A 27,561-nucleotide genomic window follows, 5' to 3' on the forward strand; every position below is an offset into this window, starting at 1 on the left:
AAGTCATGCTGAAAAATTTATTGTAAAAGAAAAACAGACTGATAAGTTCAAACGAACAGGGCCGACATCAATGGCGCAGATGTACACCAACCTCCTAATGGTTGACCACAGTGGAATGACTGATATGCAGCATGGGCCAAGCCCTACTGTACCGCGGCGGGGCGATGGCGACAGCAGTGGCGAGTTCCGCGGTGGCGTATGGAGGTAGAAGAAGACCGAAGGTAAAAGAAAGAATTAAGACTGTTGATCTTTATTGTAGGGTTAAAAAAATCAGGTGTTGGAATCGGAAAAATAACCGAATGTGGAATACACAGACTCTATTTTCGTGGGTGCGCCCGTACCCGTACAATATACAGATTCACCCATGTCCATCAAGAAATAAAAAGAGATGTGCGTACATGGAATCCTTAGGTTTCATTATTAGGAAGAGCGTCAGGAGTGCACGTCAACACACGGTTGGACGAAAGGCATTGATTCTTTTTAGGGGGCTGTTCGACATAGCCCATCACTGGCTTATCCTTTGAATGAACGCATGTAAAAAAAATCTACTTCTATGAACACATTCGAAGACTGAAGAAACAAATCCTTAAGATTGACAAGACGCAACGGGGAGCAGGTTAAAACCAAATAGCTCCACCCATGGAGTCCGTAAAGACTTGCTGAGACAAAAAAAAAAGAAGGGAAGTGGAGCTGAAATCCTAAAAATATTTTCCACCTTGATCACGTGGACGCCAACGAGGACACAAACCTGTTTTGCCGATGTACGCAGACAAGAAGACGCGAGCGAGCAGCCGGTGCACGCTGCGACCGCCGGGGCGCACGCCGTTGCCACCAGGGCGTGTGCGACCGCCGTGGGGCACCCCGCCTCGACCAGGGTGCATGCGGCCGCTACCAGGGCACACTGAGCCAGCTGAGGCGCATCGCCTGCCACGGGGAGGGGCACGCGGGTGGACGGGCGAGCGGCTGCCGAGGCGCGACTGTCAGGGCACGTCGTCCGCTGCCGGGGGAGGGGCGCGTGGGGAGCACGTGTCGCGGGGGAGGGGTTGCGACCGCCGGTGGAGGGAGCACGGGCTGCGGGCGAGGAGCACAGGCCGCGGGGGGAGGGGGCACGACCGCCGTCCGGGCACGCTGGCGCGGAGGCTACGCCGCACGCAGGCGCAGCACCTCGAGGAGAAGAAGCCTGCGCGCAGAGAGACAGGAGAAAATAAAGAGAAGGACAATGTAGCCATTTCATTTTACTCTCATACGAGTTGTTTTGCCAAATGTCTAAGCCCGTGTTTAGTAGAGCTCCACTGGCTTCAGATCCATAAAAACAGATATAAAATCTATTTTTTTAGTCAAACACTTTTAGCTCCACCGTGAATTTGATTCATCAAAACGACGTATCTACCCCTAGATTCACCAAATTGATGAATCACTCCTAGCACCTGAAGGGGTGCACCACAAGTTTGATAAAGTTTGTAAAAAAATTACCCACGACTGCTGCTAGTTACATAAAAATAACGCTTCATTCTTTCTTTTTGGTCGTCTTCCTCGTACGCAAACGCCTGGTTGCCTTCCCTGATCGCCGCACCGCCCCTCGCTGACAGTCGCGCCACGCTTGGCCGACCGCACCCGTCCCGAGCGTCCACGCGCCCTAACTGGCCGAGTACGTGCCTGCCCTGGCTAGCCACACCCGCACCTGGCCACCCCTCGCGCCCTCACCGGCCGACAACCGTCCTCATCGGCCGGGGACACGCCTGCCCTTGGCTGGGCGCTCCTAGGCCAGCAACCGCGGGCCCTCCCCGACCGGCAGCCCGCCCCCCCTCGCACCCTCAGTGGCCAGGTACCGGGGCCATGCTCCGACCCATGTGCACGCGAGTTGTGGGGAGGAGGAAGAAGAGCTCGTGTCTTTTTTTTTCATTTTTTCATTACACCCCTTGTCGTGTGGGGTCCAGATGGAAGTGAGATAGAGATAGAGGTGGAGTTGTGCCAAACACTTCGATAAAAATCTGAGATCTAGGTGAATGCGGGATCCAGATTCATTTTTTTCTAGCGATGGAGCTGTACCAAACAAGCCCTAACAAAACAAATCCTCTATCGACAAAGCTATTCACGGAGCTAAACCTGAAAAAATGGCTTCACGGTGAGGTGGAAGCCGTGGCAAATAAGAGCTTAGTACTCCCTCCGCCCAAAAAAAATGTAATTCTCGTTTTTCGATGAGTCAAACAGTTTGAACTTTGACTAAATTTACATAAAAACATACTAATATTTATGATACAAAAATAAGTATCATTAGATTAGTTATAGAATATATTTTTATAATAAATTTATTTAAAAATATAAATATTAATACTATTTGCTATAAATTTGGTGAAAGTTGAGTTAATTTAACTGACACTCATACCATAATTGGTTTACTTGGGCAAAAGTATTTCAGCCTATACGTGAGTAATAACAAAAGTAATAGATTCCCACCTTCAAAAGAAGCAGTATCCAATTCCCCCCTCGCGTACATAAACAACGGAGAAATGGACACATACCCAGCCCGTCTTAAAACCCTCGAACCATCATGTCGCTCTCCACACTCAGCCACCCGACCGCCGCCGCCGCCGCCGGGACCGGAAAATCCCTTTTCCCGGCTGCCCCGGCGGCGCAGTCCGTACGTTTCCCCAGGGCACGGGCCCCTGTCCCCGCCGCCGTCTCCGCCGCGACCGCCGCTGTTCACGCGGATCCCGCGGAGGATAGGGTTTCGTCGCTGAGCCAAGTCTCCGGCGTGCTGGGGTCGCAGTGGGGCGACGAGGGAAAAGGCAAGCTCGTCGACGTGCTCGCCCCCCGCTTCGACATAGTTGCGCGTTGCCAGGTGAGGTGTCTTTATTGTGCTAATCCATGCCTAGAGGAGTCGAGTTGTTCTGTGGCGCAGCCGTGCTTCTGCGATGGTTAACGTTTGGTCGTTCACGAAGCCAAGCCTTAGAATTTGGTGCCTTTTTTTGGATTAGGCTTGATGATGATTGATGAAAGAGCGATCTGTGTTTAGAATTCACCTTGCTGATAACCATGATTTACGCGAAATTTGCCAAGGAGAGTAAAGCTCCAGCCTTATAGTCGTTTTGGAGATGATGGGTTTTTAAATCTTCTCGATGTTGGCTGCACCTTTGGTTTCTTACAGGAGTGTTAGGATGTTTGATCTTGACTGATAAACACGTGATGAGACTCAAATTTCAAAAAATAGAAAACCCTTCAATACGATGTCGGATGAAGATAATTTTTATATGTAAATTGTAGACCTCGATGAGATCTACAACTTTGTAGTTTTGAGTTTTTTCATTTGAGAACGTTAAGATGCTCGAAAAAATAATATAAAATTTCAGCGCTCCCAAAAATACCAAAAGTTACTGTTCACACGCGAAACCGCTCAGAAGGTCAAAAGTTGAACTTTTTCGAGAGTTGGAGGGCCAAAGTTGTCCGGTTTTGAAGTTCGAGGTTGAAATCCGAACTTTGCTGCAAGTTGGAGGGTGTAAATTGGACTTAACCCTATGACTAAAAGACATGCACCTGTGATAATCTCCTTTGTACCATGCTAGAATGTTCATACATAGTTTAGATAAATCATAGATTTATGGTCCAAGTGGATAGATTGGTTAATTCAAGCAAGAGAATGTTCGTTTTATTTGGTCACATAAGAATTTGTCCTCTGTGGTTGGTTATATGATGGAGAGACTTATAAAATGCAAAGCTTCTATGTTATGTTAAGCCCTGGTACTGCAAGTTGCTTCGTGCTCTTAAAGCAAATACTTGTGAGTTGCTAAACTAATTCAAGCTTGAGATTTCACCATGTTTTGCATCCTAGAGTAATCTATATTTCAGTAACACGTAGTACTACTAATGCTCCTGGGGGTCACATCATGTCCCTTATTTGCTTTTTGCTTGATTTCTGTGGTGGATGTTTCTAGTCTGTCAGGACTTCTCTCTGTGTAATTGCATTTTCCACTCTTAATATTTATATACTTAACATAATGGTCTTCGAGCACGGCAAGTCAGTCAGTATCAGTTAGCTACTTCTCCTTAGTTTAGTAGCCTTATCTGAGTTTCAACCACATTTTTATCAGGGGGGAGCAAATGCTGGACATACAATCTACAACGCAGAAGGCAAGAAATTTGCCCTTCATCTTGTTCCATCTGGTATTCTCCATGAAGGGACACTTTGTGTTGTTGGCAATGGAGCAGTGATCCATGTTCCAGGGTTCTTTGGAGAAATTGATGGTCTTGAGTCCAATGGAGTCCGCTGTGATGGAAGAATACTGGTATCCGACCGCGCACATCTGCTGTTTGATCTGCACCAGGTTGTGGATGGACTTAGGGAAGCTGAGCTTGAGAATTCATTTATTGGGACAACTAAGAGAGGCATTGGTCCTTGTTACTCCAGCAAGGTAACTCGAAATGGACTGCGGGTTTGTGATCTAAGGCACATGGACACTTTTGGGGATAAGCTTGATGTATTGTTCAAAGATGCTGCTTCGAGATTTCAAGGCTTTCAGTACAGCAAAAGCATGCTCAAGGAAGAGGTTGAGAGGTACAAGAAGTTCGCAGATCGCTTGGAGCCCTTCATTGCTGATACCGTGCATGTGCTAAATGAATCTATTCAGCAGCAGAAGAAAATCCTGGTTGAAGGTGGACAAGCAACTATGCTGGATATTGATTTTGGTACTTATCCATTTGTGACTTCTTCTAGCCCTTCAGCTGGTGGGATATGCACAGGCCTAGGGATTGCTCCAAGGGTAATTGGTGACCTGATTGGAGTGGTAAGTTAAACCCACTGTTATTCATTATTACAGTCCTCTTTCATGCTCTACTGCTTATATATTATGTATGCTTTATGTGCAGGTCAAAGCTTACACATCAAGAGTTGGCTCTGGCCCTTTCCCAACTGAACTACTTGGAGAGGAAGGTGACCGCCTTAGGAAAGCTGGAATGGAATTTGGCACAACAACGGGTCGCCCAAGGCGATGCGGTTGGCTTGACATTGTTGCGCTTAAGTACTGCTGCCAAATCAATGGGTTCTCATCACTTAATCTGACCAAACTAGATGTTCTGTCTGGGTTGTCAGAAATTAAGGTGGGTGTTTCTTATAGCCAACCTGATGGACAGAAGCTACAATCCTTCCCTGGGGATCTTGATACCCTTGAGCAAGTACAGGTAAGCTTTGGCATGCACTTCTCACTGTGTTTTCACGGCGTAAAGCCGCTTTGAGTAGAAACATAGCATTGTTTCGAGAATGTACATTATTTTCTCTGTTTTAAGATGCAATATAATATCCTTGTCTCAAAAGCTTGTGGTGTTAGTAGTGACAATTTAAATAGGTATAAGAGACTAAGAATGCATATATTTCATCTCTTATATGCCTTGCCTTGTGTTTCAGGTTAACTATGAGGTTCTGCCTGGGTGGCGAAGTGACATTTCGTCTGTTCGAAGTTACAATGAACTTCCCCAAGCTGCCCGCCTCTATGTGGAGAGGATAGAAGAGCTTGTTGGTGTTCCCGTGCACTACATTGGTGTTGGACCTGGCAGAGATGCTCTCATATACAAGTAAAAGCAACTTCACCCTGTTCGCTTGATTGGGCAGAAAAATCTAGCCCTAACCAGGCCTTGAGCATTTGCACTTCGTTGCTGTCGTAGCTGTGATACGGTGAAGTCACTGACTGGTGGAGTGATGTAATGTGCGCAATAATCAGAACCTTGTTCTAATACAGCCGCTGAGACATCAGCTAAGGCGAATAAGGGAAGGATGGGTCATTTGCACTATTGTTCGGTGGTTCATCATATATTTTGCACCGTGTTTGACTCCAATTGTTAGGTGGTTCATATATTTTGTACTAATTGTGAGACTAATGAGCTATGAATCTCAACTGTATACCTTGCTGATGGATGCCTTTCCGTTTATTTGTATGGTTGAAAAAATGAGATACCTGATCAAAATCTGCGCATTCTTGTCTACCGTGGATTTTTTTAAAAAATTTAACACTTTTTGGAAACTAATTTTAAATCTAACACGGTCGGGTTTTTTTTTTAAACTAACACTTTTGGTCGCGTCTATTGCCCTGACGCGGTCAAATGCCTGTGCCACGCTATGTATGGTGGCGCGACAGAGGGCTAACGTGGTGGCGACCGGAATCGCTGATCGCTGATGGGGCAGGGCCTGTCGCGCCCTGATCTGTGGCGCGACAGAGCTGAATAAAACCCCGCGCCCAGTCCCGTCTGCTCGAGCAGCAAACCCGCCTAGCCGTCGCGCCCGCCGCCCGCCCGGTGGTACGTGGACGGTTTAATCGGAACGCGTCGCGCCGATAGTGGGAGTTATTCTAAGTATTGCTTGGCGTAAAATCAATAGTGGATTTGTTTCTGTCTTTTGTTGAATTAGTTTCACGGCCGAATAGAGAATTTGATAAAGCAATGATTTTTTTTCGTCTTTCATAATACGGTTAACCACCCTGTTAACTAATCGATTACGAAAAATTGGATCGGATTGAAACGAATATTTTTTTAAGGAAACTTATTTCTTGAGCTTTTTGGCCCCATATTGTAGGATCGGCGGCGACGCGACCATGGGCCCCGGCTTCCTCGACCCCTCGCGCAAGATGCCGGCCACCGGCATCGAGATACGGCGGGACTGCCGGCTCCTGAACTAGTTGCTACTTAATCTCGCCAGCAGTGCTGCCGCGACGCATAGAAACGAATATGAAGCAAATAAATGAAGTATGTGTGCAAGTTGACAAGCTGCCACATAACATTTTCATTGGTTTGACATAAGTTTGACATAACATAACCAAATAACCCCGCAAGTTTCGGACGCCAATATTCGTTTGATCTAACAAACTAAGACTCAGGAGTGTAATGATCCCTCGGACGTCTCTGTCTCTTCGGATTTGTTGACAACACATTGGGAGTGTAGCCAACGTCAGTATGGTCGTGTCGACGGTGCGTACGGCTCGTACCCTGCAAGTATATGATACACACGATTACTTATAATTCTTTATGATCGTTAGTTCATGGAGCATACGTATTTAAAGAAACTACCTTTGTTACCACTGGTCGTGCTTGGTACACATTGGGAGTGTAGCCAACGTCGATATCATATACTTCCGCGTCGACGTTGGCTACACTCCCAATGTGTACCAAGCGACGTTGCTCCATGAACTAACGACCATACCGACGTTGGCTACACGATTACCAATGTGATGCTCCTTGGGTACCAAGCAGGGCACCACCTAGCTGAGACATGCCGATCTCGTCCTACGGCCAATCGTCCCACTGGTCGTGCTGTCTGCGGAAGCCCGGGGGGTCGTCGTCATCATCGTCCTCGTCGTCCTCGGTTGCAGGGTCCTTCCCAGCGCTATGATGTGGTGTTATACGCACCGCGGAAGTGGCACCTGTCATCGGCTGAGAAGAGCCGGCTGGTGTCCTTAAAGAGGCTGAAGACGTGCCACCCGACCGCGCCGAGAGTGGCGGTTCCTCATAAGGAGTGTCCATGCAGCTTAGCTTCTGAGCTAGCTTCCTGCAACTCTTCTTCACCTTCTGCATAAATAGACGTTAAAGTTAGTGCATTTCCCAAACGTATATACACTAAAGAAATATTTTTTCGGAACGGACAAGTTTATGTTTATCTCCACAAAAGCCGCGAGAACACCTGGCCCCTGTCCTCTAGACTCGTAAAGCCGAAACGCTGCTTCGTTGGACAGCCTTAACAATTGTGTCGCCTGGGTACAGAAATACGATTGGACAGTTTTAGTACACATACTTAATACCAAAAGGATAACAAATTGTACCATTCAAGTATCTTATCACGTATCTTTGAAGCGGAGCTCTCTATAGCTGTGTGTCCTCCCTAGTGATAACGTCGTACACATCTTCGATGACATCTTCCTCCGAATCCTCGTCAATCGCCTCCTCAGTGTACGGGGACTTGATATGTGTCCTCGTAGACCTGTGAAGCCACCGCAGGTACTCGTTGAAGGTGTGCTGATCGTGTGGAGGACCCGCATGGACCGGATGTAGTATCCTGTTCTGCCACAAATGGATGTGCGCGCTGTGTGTCACGTGCCAATCATTGGTCTTATACCTCTTCCTACGGTCATACCTGCAACAAAACGATGTTAGTTGTACCACACATACCTCTGAATTGTAGTTTTGTTATTAATCGATAACACACTCGTGCAATCCTTGATTGGTGGAGTAAAGTGGTGGTGGGCAGCCTGTCATTATTCCAAACTGTCTGCAGACCCTGATGGGCAAGTGAATCTCGACCACATGGAAGAAAATAAGAGGGACGTTGCAACGATACTCGTCTGACTCGTCCCTAGTGACAGAACTGAGATAGTACTGGAGCTCCGAAGCATCCCAAGGACACCAATGCACCTGAAATTTCATAATTGAGTTAGGTTGTGATATAATGTACATCGAACAAGACACATGTATGATAGTAAAGAGAGCGTAACCCGGTGCTATGTCAGGAAGTCGAGACCGTCCGTGTACTCCCTATACTTGCGTCTCGTATTCCCTCTAACTAACTCTGATTCCGTCCAGATAAACAGAGCTATAGGGAGTGTATCCTGCCCATTCCATTGCTGCATTGAACACAATAATGAATTAGCCATTAATAAACTCATCATATGTAACCATATCGAAGAATATAATGAACCGAAGTACTTACCGGTAAACCAGTACTAAGTGGCCTCCCAACGGGCCATCGTTTCCAACACCAAACCTAGAGTAGGTACGAGCAACCTCCAAGGTTCGCATATCCTGAGGTGTGACGGTAGGCAACGCATAGCTATCGATACGTCCATGCCAGGATTGTGCTGCCCCAGCTGTACGTCGCTATGTTCTCCCACGGCTGGCGTAATATGTCAAGGAAGATCCAGCTGATGGTGTTGCCCGAGACGTCTAGGAAGAGGAAAGCACCAAGAAAGTGCTAGAGCCACACTCGAGCGAACCTGTTGATCTGAGCCTCCCCAACCTGTGGGTCCAAGTAATTAAAGCGCTCCGTGATCTAGGACGACGAAACACCGGAAGTTTTCCTGAAATTTACCAAAGAAAATGAGACCCGATGGCTGCAAGAAAGCAATGTCAGTATTAAATATGCTTCAATTTCTCACTTATTTTTCTTGGAAGCCTCGTCGTCCGATAGAAGAAAGCCAGTAAACTGAGCCACCAGGTCCCTCCAGTGATCGTTGTCGACTATCCCTGTCACTGAAAGTCCCTCCAACCGAAGGTCAGAAATAGCCTTCACGTCCTGCATGGTCAAGGTCATCTCAACACAAGGTAGGTGGAACATGTGGGTCTCAAGCCTCCACCTGTTATAAGAATAGAACGACTGTTAGTTGCCTCAAATTTGTTACAAGAAAGTTTATGTACAAAGAATGCACTCACACCTGTCTACAGCTGCAGTAAGTAGTGCTGGGTCAAGGAGCGGAAGACTGTGGTTGACAACACGGACAAGCTCGAGAAAGCCGACACGCCGTATGTACGACGCATAACGCTCGTCCCACTGGTGCGCCCTGGTGTGCGTGTGGGGCCTCAAAGTAGGCAATGTCACCTCTGCGTCGTTGTCACTCAAGATGTGTGCTCGGTGCTGGTCATCGTACTCCACCTCAAGAATGGGGTACAACGGGTGCTGCGTGGGTGGGGCCATCCTGTTACAAATTGATAAACAAAGCGTTAGAGTATTCAAATTAACAAAATTTAAATTAACATTATGTAGCATTGTAAAATTTGAACTACTTGTTATGCAATATGAAAGCACATGTATATATTCAAAGTAAAATTAACAGACATATCACGCACTAGTAACATAAACAACTTCACTAAAAATATAAGCATTTGACGAAACTTCATGAAGCCATCAAAATCGACGTATCACACACTAGTAAGTACCGACATTTATAAACTAGTATCTATACCCAAAATCCATAACTAAATAACTAACTATAAACTAGATAATAAATACCTAATCAATTCCTAAACTCAAAATCCTAACCTCAAACCTAAAAACTACCTACGTAAATCACAAACAAATTCACTAACCTAACTATCCTAAATCACTAACTATCATAAATCAATAACAATCATAAAACCCTAACTATCCTATATTACTAATTATTCTAAATCACTAATTATCCTAAAATAATAATAATCAAAATTACATAAAATCGAGAGGGAGGTACCTTAGGAGCGGGTGACCTTGACACGCTGGCGTTCGTGGCGTGGCCGGTGTGGGCGCGGGCGGGCGCTGCGCGGCGGCGGGGCACGTGCGGCTGGCGGCGGCGGGCGGACGGGCAGGGGTGCATGCGTGCGGGGGGGGGGGGGGGGGGGGGGGGGGGGCGTCACCATGCATGGCGCGACACAGGCATTTGGCCGCGTCAGGACAATAGGCGCGACCAAAAGTATTAGTTAAAAAAAACGACCGTGTTAGATTTAAAATTAGTTTTCAAAAAGTATTAAAATTAAAAAAAAAATCTCTACCGCATGCTTGTTTCTCGACTCCAGTTAACCTTGTCAACGCACTGAAGCTACCAAAAAATTGTTCTGATACTGAGAGTGAAGTAGCAGGCTACATAGATAGGGGAGGATGCATTTTTTTTTGGTTAAAAAGAACTAAAGAATAGTAGGCTCAAATGGTCACAGATCCATTATGCCAAACTCATTACCACCCATCAGATTATCAGAATCGATTACATTGAACTTGGGAGCTAAAGCTTGTGCGCTAGTGAAAGGTGCCACGTGCAGCATGCAGATGGGCGGGATATTCAACATTGCATGGACTCGGATCACACACACTAGACGTCCCAGACAGGGATGGGCAGGCAGGTTCCGAACTGGTCGACCTCATGCAGATCGTCCATCTGAAAACCTCCGTTGACGCCGACGGCGCCGCCGTGGGCTCCCGCGATGTCGTTGAGGTCCGCTGCCAGCGCGTCCCAGTCGAACTCGCCGTTGCCGCCGAAGCAGCCAGCGTCGTCGGCGTCACCGTGAAAGCTGGCTTTAGCAGTAGCCGTGCCGTCGTCGTCGGTCTTGAGCACGCCGATCTGCTGCAAGAACTCCCTGAGGTCGAGCTGGGGCTTGTCCGCTTCGGGCGGGCCGCAGGCGCCGCCCTCGCACGGCTCGGCGTCGTCGACCGTTGTCATGGAGGCCGTGGCCACCGCCTGCTCCAGGGAGTGGAAGCAGGACATGGGCGGCGCGTGGGTGGTGACGGTGGAGCAGGGAGACGTGGAGGCCGCCGCCGGGAGATGATCGGCCGGGGCGAGCTGGTGGGCAGGCGCCGGCGGCTGCGGCTTGGCGGGCGAGCCGTTATTCTTGAGCTCCTGCAGCCTCTGGTGGATGACGTGCACGTTGTGCTGCGCGTTGAGGTTGAGCAGCCCGTAGGCCGGGACGGCGGCTGCCGCGGCGCCCCTGGCGGAGGCCGGCAGCCACCTGAGCCTCTGGTGCGCGGCGGAGGCGGCGGCGGAGACGGAGGCGCGGAGGTGCGGCAGGTTGAGGAAGGCGTCGGGCCCGTAGAGCCTGCGCGCGGCCTCGTCGTAGGCGAGCGCGGCCTCCTCGGCGGTGGCGAAGGAGCCGAGCCAGAGGCGGGTGCGCTTGTTGGGCTCGCGGATCTCGGCCACCCACTTGCCCCACGTCCGCTGGCGCACGCCGCGGTACTCGCAAGCCGCGTTCTGCGGGCCGCCCTTCCCCCGCGTCGGGCCCTTCTTCCACGCGCGCTTCCGGCCGTAGCTCTCCATGGGAATTGGGATCAGGTGGCGCGTGGGGAGCTAGGGAGAGGGCGGGCGGATCGGAGTCGGAGGAGGGAGGGTTTATTTTGAACTCCAATGCAAGCAGAAGCTAAGGAGCTTTGAAATGGCCTGGGGGAGTGGGGAGTGTAGTGAAGTGGGTGAGGAGAGTGTGACGAGAGGCGCGGGGGGTTTAGTAGAGTGGCGCGCGCGGGGCGGGGGTGATCGGCAAGGCATGGCGTGGGTTTAAATGTTGTCACGGCCGGGAATGCATGTGTCGCGCCTTTTCCAGACCTGTGAGCGTGAGCTCCCGTCTCGGAGGCGCCACATGTGACCGTTAGGCATCTCTAGGAATGCATGTCCTAAGACCGATCGAGAAACCAAAACAAAGAAATTCGTCCTCTGCTGTCCAATAGTTACGACGAACGAAGTTTTTGTTCGGTTTATTTTTAACCTCTGTTGATTTATCCATCTATCTACCATCGTATATATGATTTGCAATGCCCAAATTCCTCCACTCCCTAAGCATTTGAATGGAATTCATCCTCGTTTCCCTTCTCATTGTGATTTTCATTTTCACCCTCTTGAATATCTCTTTTTTTTTTCCTATATACATGGAACAAGTGATTCTTCTACTCCTTGAACATTACATATTGACGATTTTACTACAATAAATATATTGGATCTTTCGAAAAATACAATAAATATATGTATTGATAGATGAATAACGACATTTATCTTATTTGTTTGAATTGAACAATTGTTTCTTTTTAGCTGTCTTTCGATGGTAGAGCCAACGTGCCTGTCGATAGTAAAACACATTTTAATGACTCTGGCTCGGTCAATTTTCAAAACTTGGTTTTACATTTTTCTCCGATTCTACTTTCGCGAAATGAACAAATTGCGGTGGAACTGCGGATCGCGCTAGGTTTTGGTGGATACGCACCGAGGAATCCAGAGGACGTACGTACGGGCTGAACAAGCTAAGGTGAGCACGTTGATTCGTCGTCATGGTAATAAGAGCGGCATGAATGCGAGGTGTAAAGATCCACCTCACAGCATTCTTGGCTCTCACGAGCGTGCTCTTCACATGCTCCTCCTCCACGTCAGATGTACAGAGCATGCGATTCCTGATGAGCCCTCCTCCTGTCGTCTGTCTTGTGCGATCGATCTGCTTGTTTGACCGGCTCTACTACCGTGCAGCCTAGGGCAAACGCTGATAAGCATGTCCATGTGTGACACCATCTGCGTGCTCCGTGCTATAAGGCCAAGATTGGTAAATGTATATCACAAGTTCACAACATATCACATTCAGCCGTTCCTCCGGAATGCAGGCCGACATCTTGTAGTACTCTCCCCGTTCGAAATTATAAGTCACTTTGATTTTTCTAGTGCATATATTATATTTAGATACAGAGCAAAACTGATGTACCGAAAAAAAAACAAAGTGACTTATAATTTGGAACGAAGGGAGTATATGTTAACCATGTAGAGTGGCAACTGATTCATAAGAACCTACATCATCTGCTCGATTATGGTTAATTTGCTCGACAAACGAAAATAACACTGGACAACAAAATCTGATTCTTTCTCAGTGAAAGCCAACGTAGCTTGACATTGCGATGCATGCTATCCATGTTTTTGGTAGATGAAAACGGTGCATTTCCCTTTTCTTTTTTCAGGAAATGATCTAAATTGGGCTATCAGTCAAAAGAACATTACCCTGAATGTAAGAAATATCTAGATTCCTTCCTAAGAGTATGTCAGATCTATCCTTTTTCCTGAGAGAGGGAGCAGGAGTATGTATGCCTATTCTTTACAGTTGCAATGCTGCCTGACTAAACACTTCAGGATGTTCTTGAGCAGATGTTCGGCAGCCGAGTTTCCTTTGTTTGCAGGAGTCCTTGACGCCAAGGGTCATTGTACAGTTTATAATGCAATACCTGTCACAAGCATTCTTTCTCAGGAAATATGAACACAGCAGAACGGTAGTTCTTGGGTTGAAAAGGGGTATATCAGAGACAGTGACACGTGGCCAAGCACAATTCTGGTAACACTAATTTTTTTTATGACTCACCAAAGCTTTCTACTGGGATAATGCAAATATTATTTCATTTCTAGCGAACAGAAGATGCTAAGTAGTAAGTATGATAACATCCAGACCACACAATAGGTTGAGGAGCAGGTCTACCTGTATAAATGTCGCAAAGGCATCGCCATCGTCAGGTAGTTTTGAGACCTCAACAGACCAAGGTGCCTCTTCAGAGAACAGTCTTTTCTGTCTCTGCGCCTCTAACAATATTGAGTCTCGATAGAAAAACCTCTGCCACATCTGGCGGACATTTCCCAGCATAAACTCTACTTGTGTATCATTTATTCCCTGGTGACATGGAAATGGTAAGCATTCTGCAGTGTTGTGTCCAAAAGATTACAAAAAAAAAGCAGAAACAGAGTAAAAACATACTCGAAGTGTACTTATGAGGCCTGGAATGTCATCTTCTTGTATGCGCACTGCAAAACTATTGTAGTTGAGCACATTCTCATATGGCAGAAAAATTCCATCCTACAATGTATGCCAAGAGGGCAGATAGGTTTGAGTAAGACATCACACGATGGTTCCTCTCTTGATATGCAGCACAAGGAAAATGATGGTGTATCACCTGAATTATTACAGGAATGCATCCTTGAAGCATGCTGTCTTCCATACGCCCACTCCAGCCATCCCCTGGCAGGACACCACAAAAAACAGAGCTTGCTAGTTCTTCATAATATTTCTCAGTTCGTAAATAGGTAACTGTCACATCGGCTGCATGCTGTCGTCCAAGGCTTCCCTGCTTGTTTGGTGTGGAACCAAATTCAGCTGCTAGCTTTTGTCGAATCCCCATGCTATACCTGCATTATACAATCGAAAAAGATTGACAAACAATTATGTAACACATTCACACCCACAAATACATAGATACATACGTGTCTTCTGGGCGGCCTCCTTCGTATGCTGAACCTAGATTACCGTTGAAATAAAAGAGTGTTGTACGGTTCTTCCTAGGCCTGCAAAAGTTGTGTTCCCTGGTATAAGGTTCCGAGGAACATAAATAGTTGATAGGATATATAGTTAACTTTAAGAATACCTTGCCCACAGTTTTAACCATATGGCCCCTGGGTTAGGTTCCTTCCATGCCGGAAGCACTAGATCCTTTCTTGGATCAAAACATGGATGGTTGCCTCTCTTATCCAAAGGAATATCATCCCAGTTGTCTGCCCAATAAGCAGTCGTTGAATTCTTATGTTTTGTATTAGTGTTTCCCCAGTGGACAAGCATCATGCTCTTCCAGATCTCTTTTGGGGCATAGCAGGCACCTTCATCCCATGAAAAGAACTGCCTTGATGTAAGTTGAAAGGCAATCAGTCATTGCCACTATTGAATAAGAACCAAAGAATCATTATACAACTATAATTCATTCAAATATGAAACCCACCCATATATGGTCTCTTCCTGCAGTGCGATTCCAGTAAGGATACTGCTGAGCTATGTGATCATACGCCATTCTATAGTACTCAAGTGCATTGTAGCTCCTTCGGCGCAGGTCCCTCTAAAATTAAAACTCAAATTACTGGAGGAGCACATCAAGGCCATCAAAGAACACATGGATCACAATTCTTACCGGCAATAGCAGATGTGGAGCATCATCAGATCTAGTTATTAGACATGAGTCAAGCACTGGCACATAGAAATAATCAGCTTCGTCCCCATTAAGAGTGCGGTGAGGGCTAGCAAGAATGCTCTCATAGAGTGCTATCTACATAGAAAATAAAACATTGGTCAGATTTGCTTGTCCTTGTAAATTAATATCACTGTGAGCATGTAGTCACGGAGCAACAAACGTTAAGCTATCTGCTAGCAGCTAAAATTAGCAAACCTGAGCACCATACAATTGCTGGGTCCATAGAGTTCTGTTCTTGTCATCATATATTCTGTTTACACACTGGAATCTGAAATGTCGTCCCTGAGAGAGAAAAAAATATTAATCTCAATGCTGCAGTAAAGCTTCATGAACACAAAAAGGAATATTTATGACACAGACTTACTTCAAGAAGATGACTGTCAAACTCAGCTGGCAAATCATATACATATATGAGTGGCCTTTTTTTCTGAACAACGGCCTTAACATCGATGGTGGTACTGTTTAAAATTTTCAGATCTGGTAAATTCACTGGTGTCTGGAGCCACGGGGGCCAATCATATGCAAGCGAATATGCTGATGGGATACTGCAATCAATCCCAAAATATCCACTGTAACACTGAAGGAGATACTCAATGAGACTACATCTTATAAAAGTGGAAAAATAAAAAACAATGCACCGCATTAAATTTAACCAAAGTAATTTCATTTCATTAACTAAATCGTTTTCTCTGAAACATACTTGACAGAAACCACCACGGCAATGCCCATGTCCAGAGCACTGGTTGATGCAGCTACATTCAACACGCGTCTCACAAAACTGCCCCCAGAGGCCATCATATTTGCAATCACATTCTTCTTTAAACTTCACTTTGGATGAATACGCATCCTCAGGGACCACATTACACCATCCTAACTTACTGCTGTTTGTTGTGAATATGTTTTCCAGGTCGGGTGTTTTCCAATCGGTAAGCTTTGGATCACCAGGTTTTGCAGGTAAACTAGAAAGATGGATAAGAGAAGCTTAGTAGTAATATTAAAGTAACCCAAAAACAAATTATCAGATTATCAGCGATAGTCTTACATTGTTTTAAAACCACAAGCTTCTGCCACAGGACGATCTGGGTATTTTGTTCCAGGGCCACAAAAGCACATTGCCCTTGTTTTGTCACAGTGAGCTGCACAGGTGGAAACTATCCATAGACCTACTGGCCATTCTGGGGAACTTGGGAGGTTGCATTCCAATTTCTGAACCTCCTCACATCCTTTCCCTGTATCAGTGAAGCCACAGATTAGGAATACAGCACTACAAATTTAAATGTTATTGGAATCCAGAAAAGCAACATATATCAACATTAGCAAGGGAAAATATATATGCCACCTTTCTACAGTCCGTACACTCATGTTCTTTCATTTTTAAACGAAATTTGTTTTTTAGTAAACCCAAAACCATAGAAAGAAATATATGTCCATAAACAAGGTTATAATCACATAAGTGAACAACAACCAGTAGCTGTTTAACGCAGTAGTTCAGTTCCCATTTCGCCTAGGTTACATACTCACAGAGATCAAATCCAACAACAGCTTTGTAGTAGGAAAAAAAAGCATATGAGTCTTCAATACTTCAATTCTTAATCCATGAGTCCATATACAATAAACTGAATGGTCTATATTCTTTCAGACATACAAACTACACTTCTATGTTCTTTCAGGAATGCAAAGTGATCTAAACAGAGTACGCTACAGATGAAAGGAGATATACTGAGCGTACTCTGAGATGAAATTATACAAGATTTGTGAAGAAAAAAATGCTGTCTACATGGTTAGGGAGACATTTGTAGGTTGCATCGCTGTATCCAATATAAGAATCCACGATTAGTTCTTTGTGGTACCTAACTCTATTAAATGATATCATTACCTATTTTTTTGTTTAGCTCTAGTCTTAAGTTCTTAAAAGCCAGCCCTTCCAGATCGTAAGAACTATTGAATTATTAGTGCATAGACTCTTATTAACAGAGAATACTGAGAAGTAAGACCAACCAGAATATCCATGAAAGCATCTGCACTCTCCCAGATTATAGTTGCAAACACCATGACCACTGCAGTCTTTCTCGCAGCGCTTTGCACCTATAGCCTGTCGCAAAAGAGCAACTTCAATTAACCCCATAAAAAGCTAAGTCAAAGTGCACGAACCAGTGACTAGGGTGGGTGCAAACCTCAGTAACATCAACAGACGAAGAGTTAGCATGACACCCGGCAAGCCATCTACCAATCTCAGCCTTCCATGGCGCGCCACGAAATGCCACGGCGCCATATGAATCAGAAGGGAAGCGCCCCCTGAGACGAGAGTCCACCACCCCGACGGCCGGGAGAACATTCTTTGGGCGGCTTATACTGCTGCGAGCACCGAAATAGTCCAAGGAGGCAGGAAGGATTGGCACCATGAACACATGGAGGGCGGTGACAAGCACCACCAGGGCGCCGGCTACGCCCACAAATGCCACAGGGCATTTCGTCGAACGGATTGAGAGCATGGTCAAACTATCATCCGGGCATCAGGCAGAGACGGCCTTCCCGTGCTGCCGGCGTCGATGATGACGCCGTAGGTCCAGGGAGCCAGGCGGGGGTGGGATCAGGGCAAGCACGGCTGCGCGGACGCGGTGAGGTGCGTGAGGCCTCCGGCGAAGCGGCGGTCGGCGGGGGCTGAGCAGGATCAGGCAGGGGCGGCGGCGGCTCACAGGCCTGACAAGGATCAACTATTCGATGGAGGCGCGAGCCGTCGGAATCGTTGGAAATGGTGTTCATTCAAGGTCAGAGTGGATCTCGGAGAAATGGTGTTGGGGTCCGACAAAGAACCCAAGAACAAGAAATAGAAGGATTCGGAGTGAGGACACCCCTCTTGTAAACGGAGAACAGTAGGATGCTCCATCATTAAATAACGGATTTTGCATTTGATCTCTTTTATAAGAGCCTGTCTTCAGTGACAGGTGGGCGCGGTCCCATCTGTCATCCAATCAATCGCTAAAATAGCAAAATGAGTTTTGAGATCTAGGAGTATGTGTATGTTTGTAACCTTATTAATAAGAGTACCTCCACCAGCACTCCAGCAGGCCTCAAATTGGGATTATATTTGAGGACCTTCTCCTTTCATGACTATTTTTTACACTTAACTCCAACAAAGGTCCTTAAACCAGGGTTTTTATTTATTTTTCTCCTCCTTTTCACACATACTCCCTCCATTCCAAATTATATGATATTTTGACATTTCTAGATAAATATATTTTTGCTATGCACTTAGATATACACTATTTTTATATATGCATTCCCTCCATTTTAAATTATAAGTTGTTCTAGTTTTTTTAGATACATAACTTTTGTTATGCATCTAAATATACATTATGTCTAGATATGTAGTAGAAACTATGTATCTAGAAAAGCCAGAACAATTTACAATTTGGATGTAGAGGGTACTAATAGTAAAAAAACAATGTATCTAGAAAAACAAAATGTCAGAGGGGTACTTTTTTTATTCTCTTTTATGACACTATATAAATTCAGACTAAATATTTAGTTCATACAAATGGTAAATATTGAATTCACAAATTGAAACATGACAATTGCAATTAAAATCTAAAATAAAGTGTCGTTCTCAAAACAAATACACCATGACCATTCTTTCACAAACGAAGTCCATCATATCAATGAAATACCTAAAGCTATGTTAGATGCACAACAAGATCATCTCAAAAGCCTCTTAATGTGCATGCTTGCCTTCAATTTCTTTATGTATTAAGTAACAACGACAACGCAAAGTGGATCAAAGCGTTGGTGCTTCCCCCTTAGCACCTCGCCACCATCTTGATCGTAGACGTAGCATTCAAATGTTGCAGAATTGACATAGTAATTTCTAATCAAATTCACGGTTGATGCTCAATATGCATAACCAAATTCATTTTTGACAATTCATTTAAATCTTGAGAACAAGCACTGACATGTGGACGGTATGAGCCATGCGACCTGAGAGTGTTTGCATGCAGTGCGTGAGAAGGTAGAGAAACCACCCTTTGAAAAATGCGAAAGAAATCGCATGAGGCACCCGGTGGCAAAACGACATGTCTTGTGCACTGGATGGATTGGCATATGTTTTTAAGGATGAAGGTCATGATTGATAACCTTGTAACGAAGCATTGTACATCCAAGTGTCAAGAAAGTAAGCAACATCGATCAATTAATTGCTAGCAGCTAAGGACTAAACATAGTTGGGAGTTTCGCCTACATCCGGATGTGATTCTTATCGCCATTACATACATACATAGCTAAAGCATGCATCAATTACGCTCTATGGAACATTGGAAAACTAAGGTAACGTTAGTGTTTAAGGGTAATTTGGACCTTTTCCTCCTTTTTAATAAGAACCATTCATGAGTGCCTAGAGTCGTCCGATCCTAGAAACAAGTGGCCAATTATCAATCTTATCTAGGTGATATCTCCGCGTGTTGCTGTAGAGACTATAAACTAATTTTAAATGATCTCTCTATGAAGGAAGAAGTTGTAAACGCAATCCAATTCGGGTGTTGTATGATGAATCAAGACTGATATAAATTCATGATGACAACGACTATTGCAATGCCCTAAAAATCCACGATGCATTGATTTCAACAACTTATCACATCCAACCGGAGTGCCACTCGACATTGGTCACATCCAACCGGCTTGTCAAGAGAAGTGGAGGTTTAGATGAACGTCTAGATTTAACTTGGAGCATATGATTGCATGGCTGTTAAATTGAGATGATCCGGCTCAACATGGTTGTAGCTTTATAGCAATTAAAGACTTCTCATGGTTTCAGCTTATTGAGTAGATATACAGATATAGATTTACGAACTATTGAGTAGATATACAGATATAGATTCACAGAGATCAAATCCAACAACAGCTTTGTAGTAGGAAAAAAAAGCATATGAGTCTTCAATACTTCAATTCTTAATCCATGAGTCCATATACAATAAACTGAATGGTCTATATTCTTTCAGACATACAAACTACACTTCTATGTTCTTTCAGGAATGCAAAGTGATCTAAACAGAGTACGCTACAGATGAAAGGAGATATACTGAGCGTACTCTGAGATGAAATTATACAAGATTTGTGAAGAAAAAAATGCTGTCTACATGGTTAGGGAGACATTTGTAGGTTGCATCGCTGTATCCAATATAAGAATCCACGATTAGTTCTTTGTGGTACCTAACTCTATTAAATGATATCATTACCTATTTTTTTGTTTAGCTCTAGTCTTAAGTTCTTAAAAGCCAGCCCTTCCAGATCGTAAGAACTATTGAATTATTAGTGCATAGACTCTTATTAACAGAGAATACTGAGAAGTAAGACCAACCAGAATATCCATGAAAGCATCTGCACTCTCCCAGATTATAGTTGCAAACACCATGACCACTGCAGTCTTTCTCGCAGCGCTTTGCACCTATAGCCTGTCGCAAAAGAGCAACTTCAATTAACCCCATAAAAAGCTAAGTCAAAGTGCACGAACCAGTGACTAGGGTGGGTGCAAACCTCAGTAACATCAACAGACGAAGAGTTAGCATGACACCCGGCAAGCCATCTACCAATCTCAGCCTTCCATGGCGCGCCACGAAATGCCACGGCGCCATATGAATCAGAAGGGAAGCGCCCCCTGAGACGAGAGTCCACCACCCCGACGGCCGGGAGAACATTCTTTGGGCGGCTTATACTGCTGCGAGCACCGAAATAGTCCAAGGAGGCAGGAAGGATTGGCACCATGAACACATGGAGGGCGGTGACAAGCACCACCAGGGCGCCGGCTACGCCCACAAATGCCACAGGGCATTTCGTCGAACGGATTGAGAGCATGGTCAAACTATCATCCGGGCATCAGGCAGAGACGGCCTTCCCGTGCTGCCGGCGTCGATGATGACGCCGTAGGTCCAGGGAGCCAGGCGGGGGTGGGATCAGGGCAAGCACGGCTGCGCGGACGCGGTGAGGTGCGTGAGGCCTCCGGCGAAGCGGCGGTCGGCGGGGGCTGAGCAGGATCAGGCAGGGGCGGCGGCGGCTCACAGGCCTGACAAGGATCAACTATTCGATGGAGGCGCGAGCCGTCGGAATCGTTGGAAATGGTGTTCATTCAAGGTCAGAGTGGATCTCGGAGAAATGGTGTTGGGGTCCGACAAAGAACCCAAGAACAAGAAATAGAAGGATTCGGAGTGAGGACACCCCTCTTGTAAACGGAGAACAGTAGGATGCTCCATCATTAAATAACGGATTTTGCATTTGATCTCTTTTATAAGAGCCTGTCTTCAGTGACAGGTGGGCGCGGTCCCATCTGTCATCCAATCAATCGCTAAAATAGCAAAATGAGTTTTGAGATCTAGGAGTATGTGTATGTTTGTAACCTTATTAATAAGAGTACCTCCACCAGCACTCCAGCAGGCCTCAAATTGGGATTATATTTGAGGACCTTCTCCTTTCATGACTATTTTTTACACTTAACTCCAACAAAGGTCCTTAAACCAGGGTTTTTATTTATTTTTCTCCTCCTTTTCACACATACTCCCTCCATTCCAAATTATATGATATTTTGACATTTCTAGATAAATATATTTTTGCTATGCACTTAGATATACACTATTTTTATATATGCATTCCCTCCATTTTAAATTATAAGTTGTTCTAGTTTTTTTAGATACATAACTTTTGTTATGCATCTAAATATACATTATGTCTAGATATGTAGTAGAAACTATGTATCTAGAAAAGCCAGAACAATTTACAATTTGGATGTAGAGGGTACTAATAGTAAAAAAACAATGTATCTAGAAAAACAAAATGTCAGAGGGGTACTTTTTTTATTCTCTTTTATGACACTATATAAATTCAGACTAAATATTTAGTTCATACAAATGGTAAATATTGAATTCACAAATTGAAACATGACAATTGCAATTAAAATCTAAAATAAAGTGTCGTTCTCAAAACAAATACACCATGACCATTCTTTCACAAACGAAGTCCATCATATCAATGAAATACCTAAAGCTATGTTAGATGCACAACAAGATCATCTCAAAAGCCTCTTAATGTGCATGCTTGCCTTCAATTTCTTTATGTATTAAGTAACAACGACAACGCAAAGTGGATCAAAGCGTTGGTGCTTCCCCCTTAGCACCTCGCCACCATCTTGATCGTAGACGTAGCATTCAAATGTTGCAGAATTGACATAGTAATTTCTAATCAAATTCACGGTTGATGCTCAATATGCATAACCAAATTCATTTTTGACAATTCATTTAAATCTTGAGAACAAGCACTGACATGTGGACGGTATGAGCCATGCGACCTGAGAGTGTTTGCATGCAGTGCGTGAGAAGGTAGAGAAACCACCCTTTGAAAAATGCGAAAGAAATCGCATGAGGCACCCGGTGGCAAAACGACATGTCTTGTGCACTGGATGGATTGGCATATGTTTTTAAGGATGAAGGTCATGATTGATAACCTTGTAACGAAGCATTGTACATCCAAGTGTCAAGAAAGTAAGCAACATCGATCAATTAATTGCTAGCAGCTAAGGACTAAACATAGTTGGGAGTTTCGCCTACATCCGGATGTGATTCTTATCGCCATTACATACATACATAGCTAAAGCATGCATCAATTACGCTCTATGGAACATTGGAAAACTAAGGTAACGTTAGTGTTTAAGGGTAATTTGGACCTTTTCCTCCTTTTTAATAAGAACCATTCATGAGTGCCTAGAGTCGTCCGATCCTAGAAACAAGTGGCCAATTATCAATCTTATCTAGGTGATATCTCCGCGTGTTGCTGTAGAGACTATAAACTAATTTTAAATGATCTCTCTATGAAGGAAGAAGTTGTAAACGCAATCCAATTCGGGTGTTGTATGATGAATCAAGACTGATATAAATTCATGATGACAACGACTATTGCAATGCCCTAAAAATCCACGATGCATTGATTTCAACAACTTATCACATCCAACCGGAGTGCCACTCGACATTGGTCACATCCAACCGGCTTGTCAAGAGAAGTGGAGGTTTAGATGAACGTCTAGATTTAACTTGGAGCATATGATTGCATGGCTGTTAAATTGAGATGATCCGGCTCAACATGGTTGTAGCTTTATAGCAATTAAAGACTTCTCATGGTTTCAGCTTATTGAGTAGATATACAGATATAGATTTACGAACTCTTTCACCATCCTTGATGAAAAATCGAGTTCCTGGTCTTGTCGAATGACGTCACGGAGGATCAAGGAACCGCTCAATGCAACCCAGATTATGTGCTTGGGATGTGTGCCAACTCCTGGTGAGTGATCTTAAGAAAAGTAACTTAGGAATTAGGACAATAGGACTGTTAAACCTTTAAATGCAAATCAAGTCTTCTTTCACAAAAAAAAATGCAAATCAAGTCTGTCACATAGCGGCTGAAGACTAATAAAAATTTGTAAGTTCTGGAAGAGATTTCAGAATTCTTGCTTGTGGCATTTCCTTGCAGACCACTGAATCCACATTGTTATAACTTAGGGCTACAATCCTTATGCAAAAATTTGTGAAATTACAATTGAAGGAATATAAACAACATCAGCAATTCGGCAAGCACAAGCCAGTATAATTAAGAACAGTAAACCTTCGTGAATTAAGAAATAGACCATCGACTTATATCACCTCATGGAATGTATAGAGTGCACTTGAAACATTTTTGGTCAGTTTGTAGTTTTGAACTGCTACTAGGTAGAGGGGCAACAACATTCAAACAAATCATTGAATTGTATAACCTTAGTATATCACTTCAAGAGACAAAAATGCAGTTTGTTCGAACAAACAACGAAGCAGCAGAAAAGTGTTTTGCTATATCTCGAATTATACATATGGAAAAGACTCTTTCAACCTGTATGACTATACATGGATTTTTCTTTTACTTCCCGGATAGGGTACCCATCAAATGAATCAATTAAATAGGAACTCAGAATATTTGGAAATGAATGTAGTAACGGATTCTAACTACATCAAGTGTTGCTCGTTAAAACTCTGTAGTGTTATGATGCTACTCCACAAGGAAAGTGCAGGGCTTCAAGAACCAAAACATGCTGCTGGAGCTCCCTTCTGCATCACATGCACTTGTATTGCTCATATCCTTAACCCCAAAGGGTTGCCTCACAGCATCTTTTTTGCTCTCCAGATCCTTACTAGGGGTCCCCTTCTCCTAAAGAAAAGGAAATTACAGTATAATTAGATAACTCCGTGATCAACTTCAGATAAATACCTCATTGGTAATGGTTGGGCACAACAGCCCTAAAACTATATAATCACTGTGTTTGCCTTTTGTACAGAACAAAAATATGAGTTCAACTATGAGATGCACAAGCATTTACGATATGATCATCCACAATGAACATAAGATAAGTTGAAAAAACTATTTGAGGTCATCCACTATGAGGCTTACAATGAATACCAGGTTATGAACAAGCATCATTATTAGGATTTATAGAAAATATGCCTTGACATATAGTTAGTACATTCGGTAACATCTCATGACCTAATCTTTCACATGGTTCAACAAATTTAGTTTGTGAAGTATGGTGAACTGGGGTGATGCTAATTTAGCTCATCGTAGGATCTATTAAATCATCAGGGGAAGAAGCAGTCGTAGCCAATCATTTATTTTAGAGCAGAAGTCACTCTAATGTATTCTTCCATACTAAGATCTACAAAAGTGGACCATGCTTTTTGTGAACATTACATGCCCTTGAAGAATTTGAAGTCCCAGAAATGAAGACAGTAAAAATCAAGTAAACACTATGATTTAAAGCCACGGACACCGAGTAAGCAAATACTATAGCCATGCTGGATTCACCTTGAGTGGCTTCTTGAGTGGCGATCCTGCTGTGGCCACCCCTCCAGGTTTAACATTCTTAATGCGGTTTGGCGATGGGGATGGAAACCGTTGCGGAGTGGGCGGTGTTGCCTTCACTTCCTTCAGCACAGAGGGAGACCTTTGCTTCCCTGCTTCCACCTTCAGCCCCACTTTCTTTCCCTTCCTGCAGAAACCAACATCAGCGCCGTAAGCAACGATCAGTACAACCTATACGCATAAGTTTGCATTGGGATGACTATTTGCAAATTACATTGGGCTTGGACTCTTTTTCACTGTTTCTTGTCTCGCTACCTCCTTCACGGTATCTGCGGGAACTGGATTGCTGACGCTGGCATCAGGAGATACCTTCTCCATCAAATCGCTCGGATTCCTGCACGAATGAAACTGTCAAGGGCCTCATAGAGACAACCCGACAATTGAATTCCAGCATTCCTGCGATGAGGAGAGGTTTACATTGGGTTTGAGCTGTATTCCTCCTGTGTGTCTGTGACAGGCCGGCCGCCTCCAACCATCCGCTTCAGCTCATCGTAGAACTCCGAAATCTGGCCAAGTATATCCTTTCCAGAGAAGAGATTCCTCGCTGAGAGGGTGCTCTTGAGCTGCCTCGGCGGGGCGTACTTGTTGAGCAGCGCCTCCTTCTCAGAATTGTCCGGCCGCTTCTCCGCACTGGACTTGATGGCCTCCTTGGCATTCTTGTTCCACCGAGGGGCACCGAACGGCGGCCTACTACTTGGCGCCTGTCGTGGGGGCGGCGTGGCCAGCGCAGGGTCCTGGTTCTCGCTGTCCTCCTGGAACCTCTTCTTGGGCGCTGCCTTTGGCTTCGGCGGCGTGGAGGAGGCAACGGCTCCGCCGCCCCGCCACTTGAGATTGCTACTGCCGTCCCTGAACAACGCACGAAGGGGGGGTGAGAACGGGATTTGATCGAGGCGGGCGCGGCGCGCAAAGAACACCTGGATTGAATTTGATTGGTCACCTGAGGCTGGTGGCGTTGGCGTCCCTTTCGGCGAACGGCAGCATGGCCGAAACCGATCGCAGCAGCTTGCCCTGTTCCGATGAAGAAGCGTGAGATGAGGGTTCAGCTAACCAGTAGAAGAAAAAGGGCCGCAAGGAACGGCGAAGCAAGGCAGACCTTGGGGCTGGGGCTCAGCTTGAGGAAATCCTCGGCCGTCTTCGGATGCCGGCAATCTGCAGCGCCGCAAATAAAAAGATCAGCACCGCTCGTTTAGAAGCAAGCAAACTTCCAATGTTGCAAGAGAATCCATCCCCAAGGAAGAAAGCAAGAACCGGGCGACCCGTCGATCAGCGCGCACTGCTTTGATTTGATCTCCTCGCAGTCAAATCAAGCGGGGCCAACCAAGAGGCAACAGGAGCACCGCCCGCGCGCCCGCCTGCGAGGGGGGAGCCAGCAAGAGAGCGGGAGGGAAGGGAGAGCGTACCGGGGCGGCAGAACCAGGCCTCGTCGTCGACGTCGGCGCGGCCGGCGTTGGGGTCGGTGAGGTCGGCCCAGTGCGGGGCCTCGATGCCCTCGTAGGTCTCGTCGCGCACGTACCGGGACACCACCCTGCTCCAGTCGATGTCCTTGGGCTCCATGAACTCCATCCCGCCCTCCCCTTCCCTCCCGCGCGGCGGAGGAGAAGCCCCGAGCGATAGAAAGCGAGGGAGAAGGGAGGGTTCCGGTTGCTTGGTCGCGGCTCCTCTTTTGTCGCGCTCGTGAGATGTGCGGGGGCAGCGGCAGTGGGCCAGTGGCGAGGCGAGCCGTTGCGCGTGTTATGAGCAGAAGAGCCGAGGGAAGGGGAAGACTACCCGCCGACCCGGCCCGTTGGTTCCCGGCCAATTTTCCGACCGTTGGAGGTCACCGATACTACAATAATGGCAGTAGCTCACTGGATGCGGGCCCCACTTAGATCCTTGCGACACGACCAGAGGTACTCACTGGCAGTGGCAGCAGGCTTGGGGACATGGCACAGAATGGTCAAAGCGTAGGATTCTGTGTCTATATATGGAACGTTCCGCTTCACAACCATCGAGGAAATAGTTTACCGCTTCACAACCATCGAGGAATAGTTTTGGGCCGCAGGCATCACGCCGTCACCTGAGATGTGACTTAGATCTACAGCAGGCAGAAATGTACTCAAACACCCTGTTCGTGTTGGTTTCAGCCAGCCCAAACCAGCTAACAATATTTTCCTCTCACAACAAACCAGCCCAGAAACCAACCAGCG

General features: G+C 45.5%; 5 protein-coding genes across 5 annotated transcripts in view; 1 reads left to right on the top strand and 4 right to left on the bottom strand.

Annotated features, from left to right (window-relative positions):
• LOC136537405 (E3 ubiquitin-protein ligase BIG BROTHER-like) overlaps nucleotides 1-881 on the bottom strand; it is an 11,884-nt gene extending 11,003 nt beyond the window's left edge. The window contains exon 1 of the mRNA XM_066529386.1: nucleotides 749-881. Coding sequence (XP_066385483.1) covers nucleotides 749-881 — 133 coding nt within the window. The remainder of the gene's footprint in view (nucleotides 1-748) is intronic.
• Nucleotides 882-2,511: 1,630 nt separating this feature from the next.
• On the top strand, nucleotides 2,512-5,901 carry LOC136540568 (adenylosuccinate synthetase 1, chloroplastic-like). Its single transcript, XM_066532568.1, has 4 exons — nucleotides 2,512-2,842; nucleotides 4,089-4,781; nucleotides 4,864-5,175; nucleotides 5,399-5,901. The coding sequence occupies exons 1-4, from the start codon at nucleotides 2,552-2,554 to the stop codon at nucleotides 5,567-5,569; spliced, it is 1,467 nt and encodes a 488-aa protein (XP_066388665.1). The 5' UTR covers nucleotides 2,512-2,551; the 3' UTR covers nucleotides 5,570-5,901.
• Nucleotides 5,902-10,654: 4,753 nt separating this feature from the next.
• On the bottom strand, nucleotides 10,655-11,747 carry LOC136540569 (dehydration-responsive element-binding protein 2E-like). Its single transcript, XM_066532569.1, has one exon. The coding sequence runs from the start codon at nucleotides 11,745-11,747 to the stop codon at nucleotides 10,809-10,811; it is 939 nt and encodes a 312-aa protein (XP_066388666.1). The 3' UTR covers nucleotides 10,655-10,808.
• A 1,189-nt stretch (nucleotides 11,748-12,936) lies between these two features.
• LOC136535638 (uncharacterized) lies at nucleotides 12,937-24,509 on the bottom strand. The gene is made up of 15 exons (XM_066527973.1): nucleotides 20,984-24,509; nucleotides 17,632-20,901; nucleotides 17,456-17,549; nucleotides 16,500-16,686; nucleotides 16,158-16,416; nucleotides 15,822-16,034; nucleotides 15,653-15,739; nucleotides 15,398-15,532; nucleotides 15,212-15,325; nucleotides 14,864-15,111; nucleotides 14,703-14,783; nucleotides 14,396-14,627; nucleotides 14,200-14,298; nucleotides 13,927-14,115; nucleotides 12,937-13,678 (listed from the first exon to the last, which is right to left on the bottom strand). The coding sequence occupies exons 2-15, from the start codon at nucleotides 17,947-17,949 to the stop codon at nucleotides 13,583-13,585; spliced, it is 2,352 nt and encodes a 783-aa protein (XP_066384070.1). The 5' UTR covers nucleotides 17,950-20,901; nucleotides 20,984-24,509; the 3' UTR covers nucleotides 12,937-13,582.
• A 964-nt stretch (nucleotides 24,510-25,473) lies between these two features.
• Nucleotides 25,474-27,478, bottom strand: LOC136535640 (uncharacterized). Its single transcript, XM_066527975.1, has 5 exons — nucleotides 26,776-27,478; nucleotides 26,469-26,524; nucleotides 26,313-26,383; nucleotides 25,590-26,221; nucleotides 25,474-25,502 (listed from the first exon to the last, which is right to left on the bottom strand). Exons 1-4 carry the CDS (start codon nucleotides 26,936-26,938, stop codon nucleotides 25,789-25,791), a joined length of 723 nt encoding a protein of 240 aa, XP_066384072.1. The 5' UTR covers nucleotides 26,939-27,478; the 3' UTR covers nucleotides 25,474-25,502; nucleotides 25,590-25,788.
• Nucleotides 27,479-27,561: the final 83 nt, after the last annotated feature.

Source organism: Miscanthus floridulus, chromosome 2 (assembly GCF_019320115.1).
Source record: "Miscanthus floridulus cultivar M001 chromosome 2, ASM1932011v1, whole genome shotgun sequence".
Lineage (NCBI taxonomy): Eukaryota > Viridiplantae > Streptophyta > Magnoliopsida > Poales > Poaceae > Miscanthus > Miscanthus floridulus.

Excerpts from the sequence above, each read along its gene's own strand:
- LOC136540568 (XM_066532568.1), top strand. The coding sequence starts at position 2,552 with ATGTCGCTCTCCACACTCAGCCACCCGACCGCCGCCGCCGCCGCCGGG. Across the intron at positions 2,843-4,088 it reads ACATAGTTGCGCGTTGCCAG|GGGGGAGCAAATGCTGGACA; the intron begins GTGAGGTGTCTT and ends CATTTTTATCAG. Across the intron at positions 5,176-5,398 it reads ATACCCTTGAGCAAGTACAG|GTTAACTATGAGGTTCTGCC; the intron begins GTAAGCTTTGGC and ends CTTGTGTTTCAG.
- LOC136540569 (XM_066532569.1), bottom strand. The coding sequence starts at position 11,747 with ATGGAGAGCTACGGCCGGAAGCGCGCGTGGAAGAAGGGCCCGACGCGG.
- LOC136535638 (XM_066527973.1), bottom strand. The coding sequence starts at position 17,949 with ATGCTCTCAATCCGTTCGACGAAATGCCCTGTGGCATTTGTGGGCGTA. Across the intron at positions 15,112-15,211 it reads CAGGAAGAGACCATATATGG|TTCTTTTCATGGGATGAAGG; the intron begins GTGGGTTTCATA and ends ACATCAAGGCAG. Across the intron at positions 14,299-14,395 it reads GCATTCCTGTAATAATTCAG|GATGGAATTTTTCTGCCATA; the intron begins GTGATACACCAT and ends CATACATTGTAG.
- LOC136535640 (XM_066527975.1), bottom strand. The coding sequence starts at position 26,938 with ATGGAGTTCATGGAGCCCAAGGACATCGACTGGAGCAGGGTGGTGTCC. Across the intron at positions 26,384-26,468 it reads AGCTGAGCCCCAGCCCCAAG|GGCAAGCTGCTGCGATCGGT; the intron begins GTCTGCCTTGCT and ends TCATCGGAACAG. Across the intron at positions 26,222-26,312 it reads GCCAACGCCACCAGCCTCAG|GGACGGCAGTAGCAATCTCA; the intron begins GTGACCAATCAA and ends TGCGTTGTTCAG.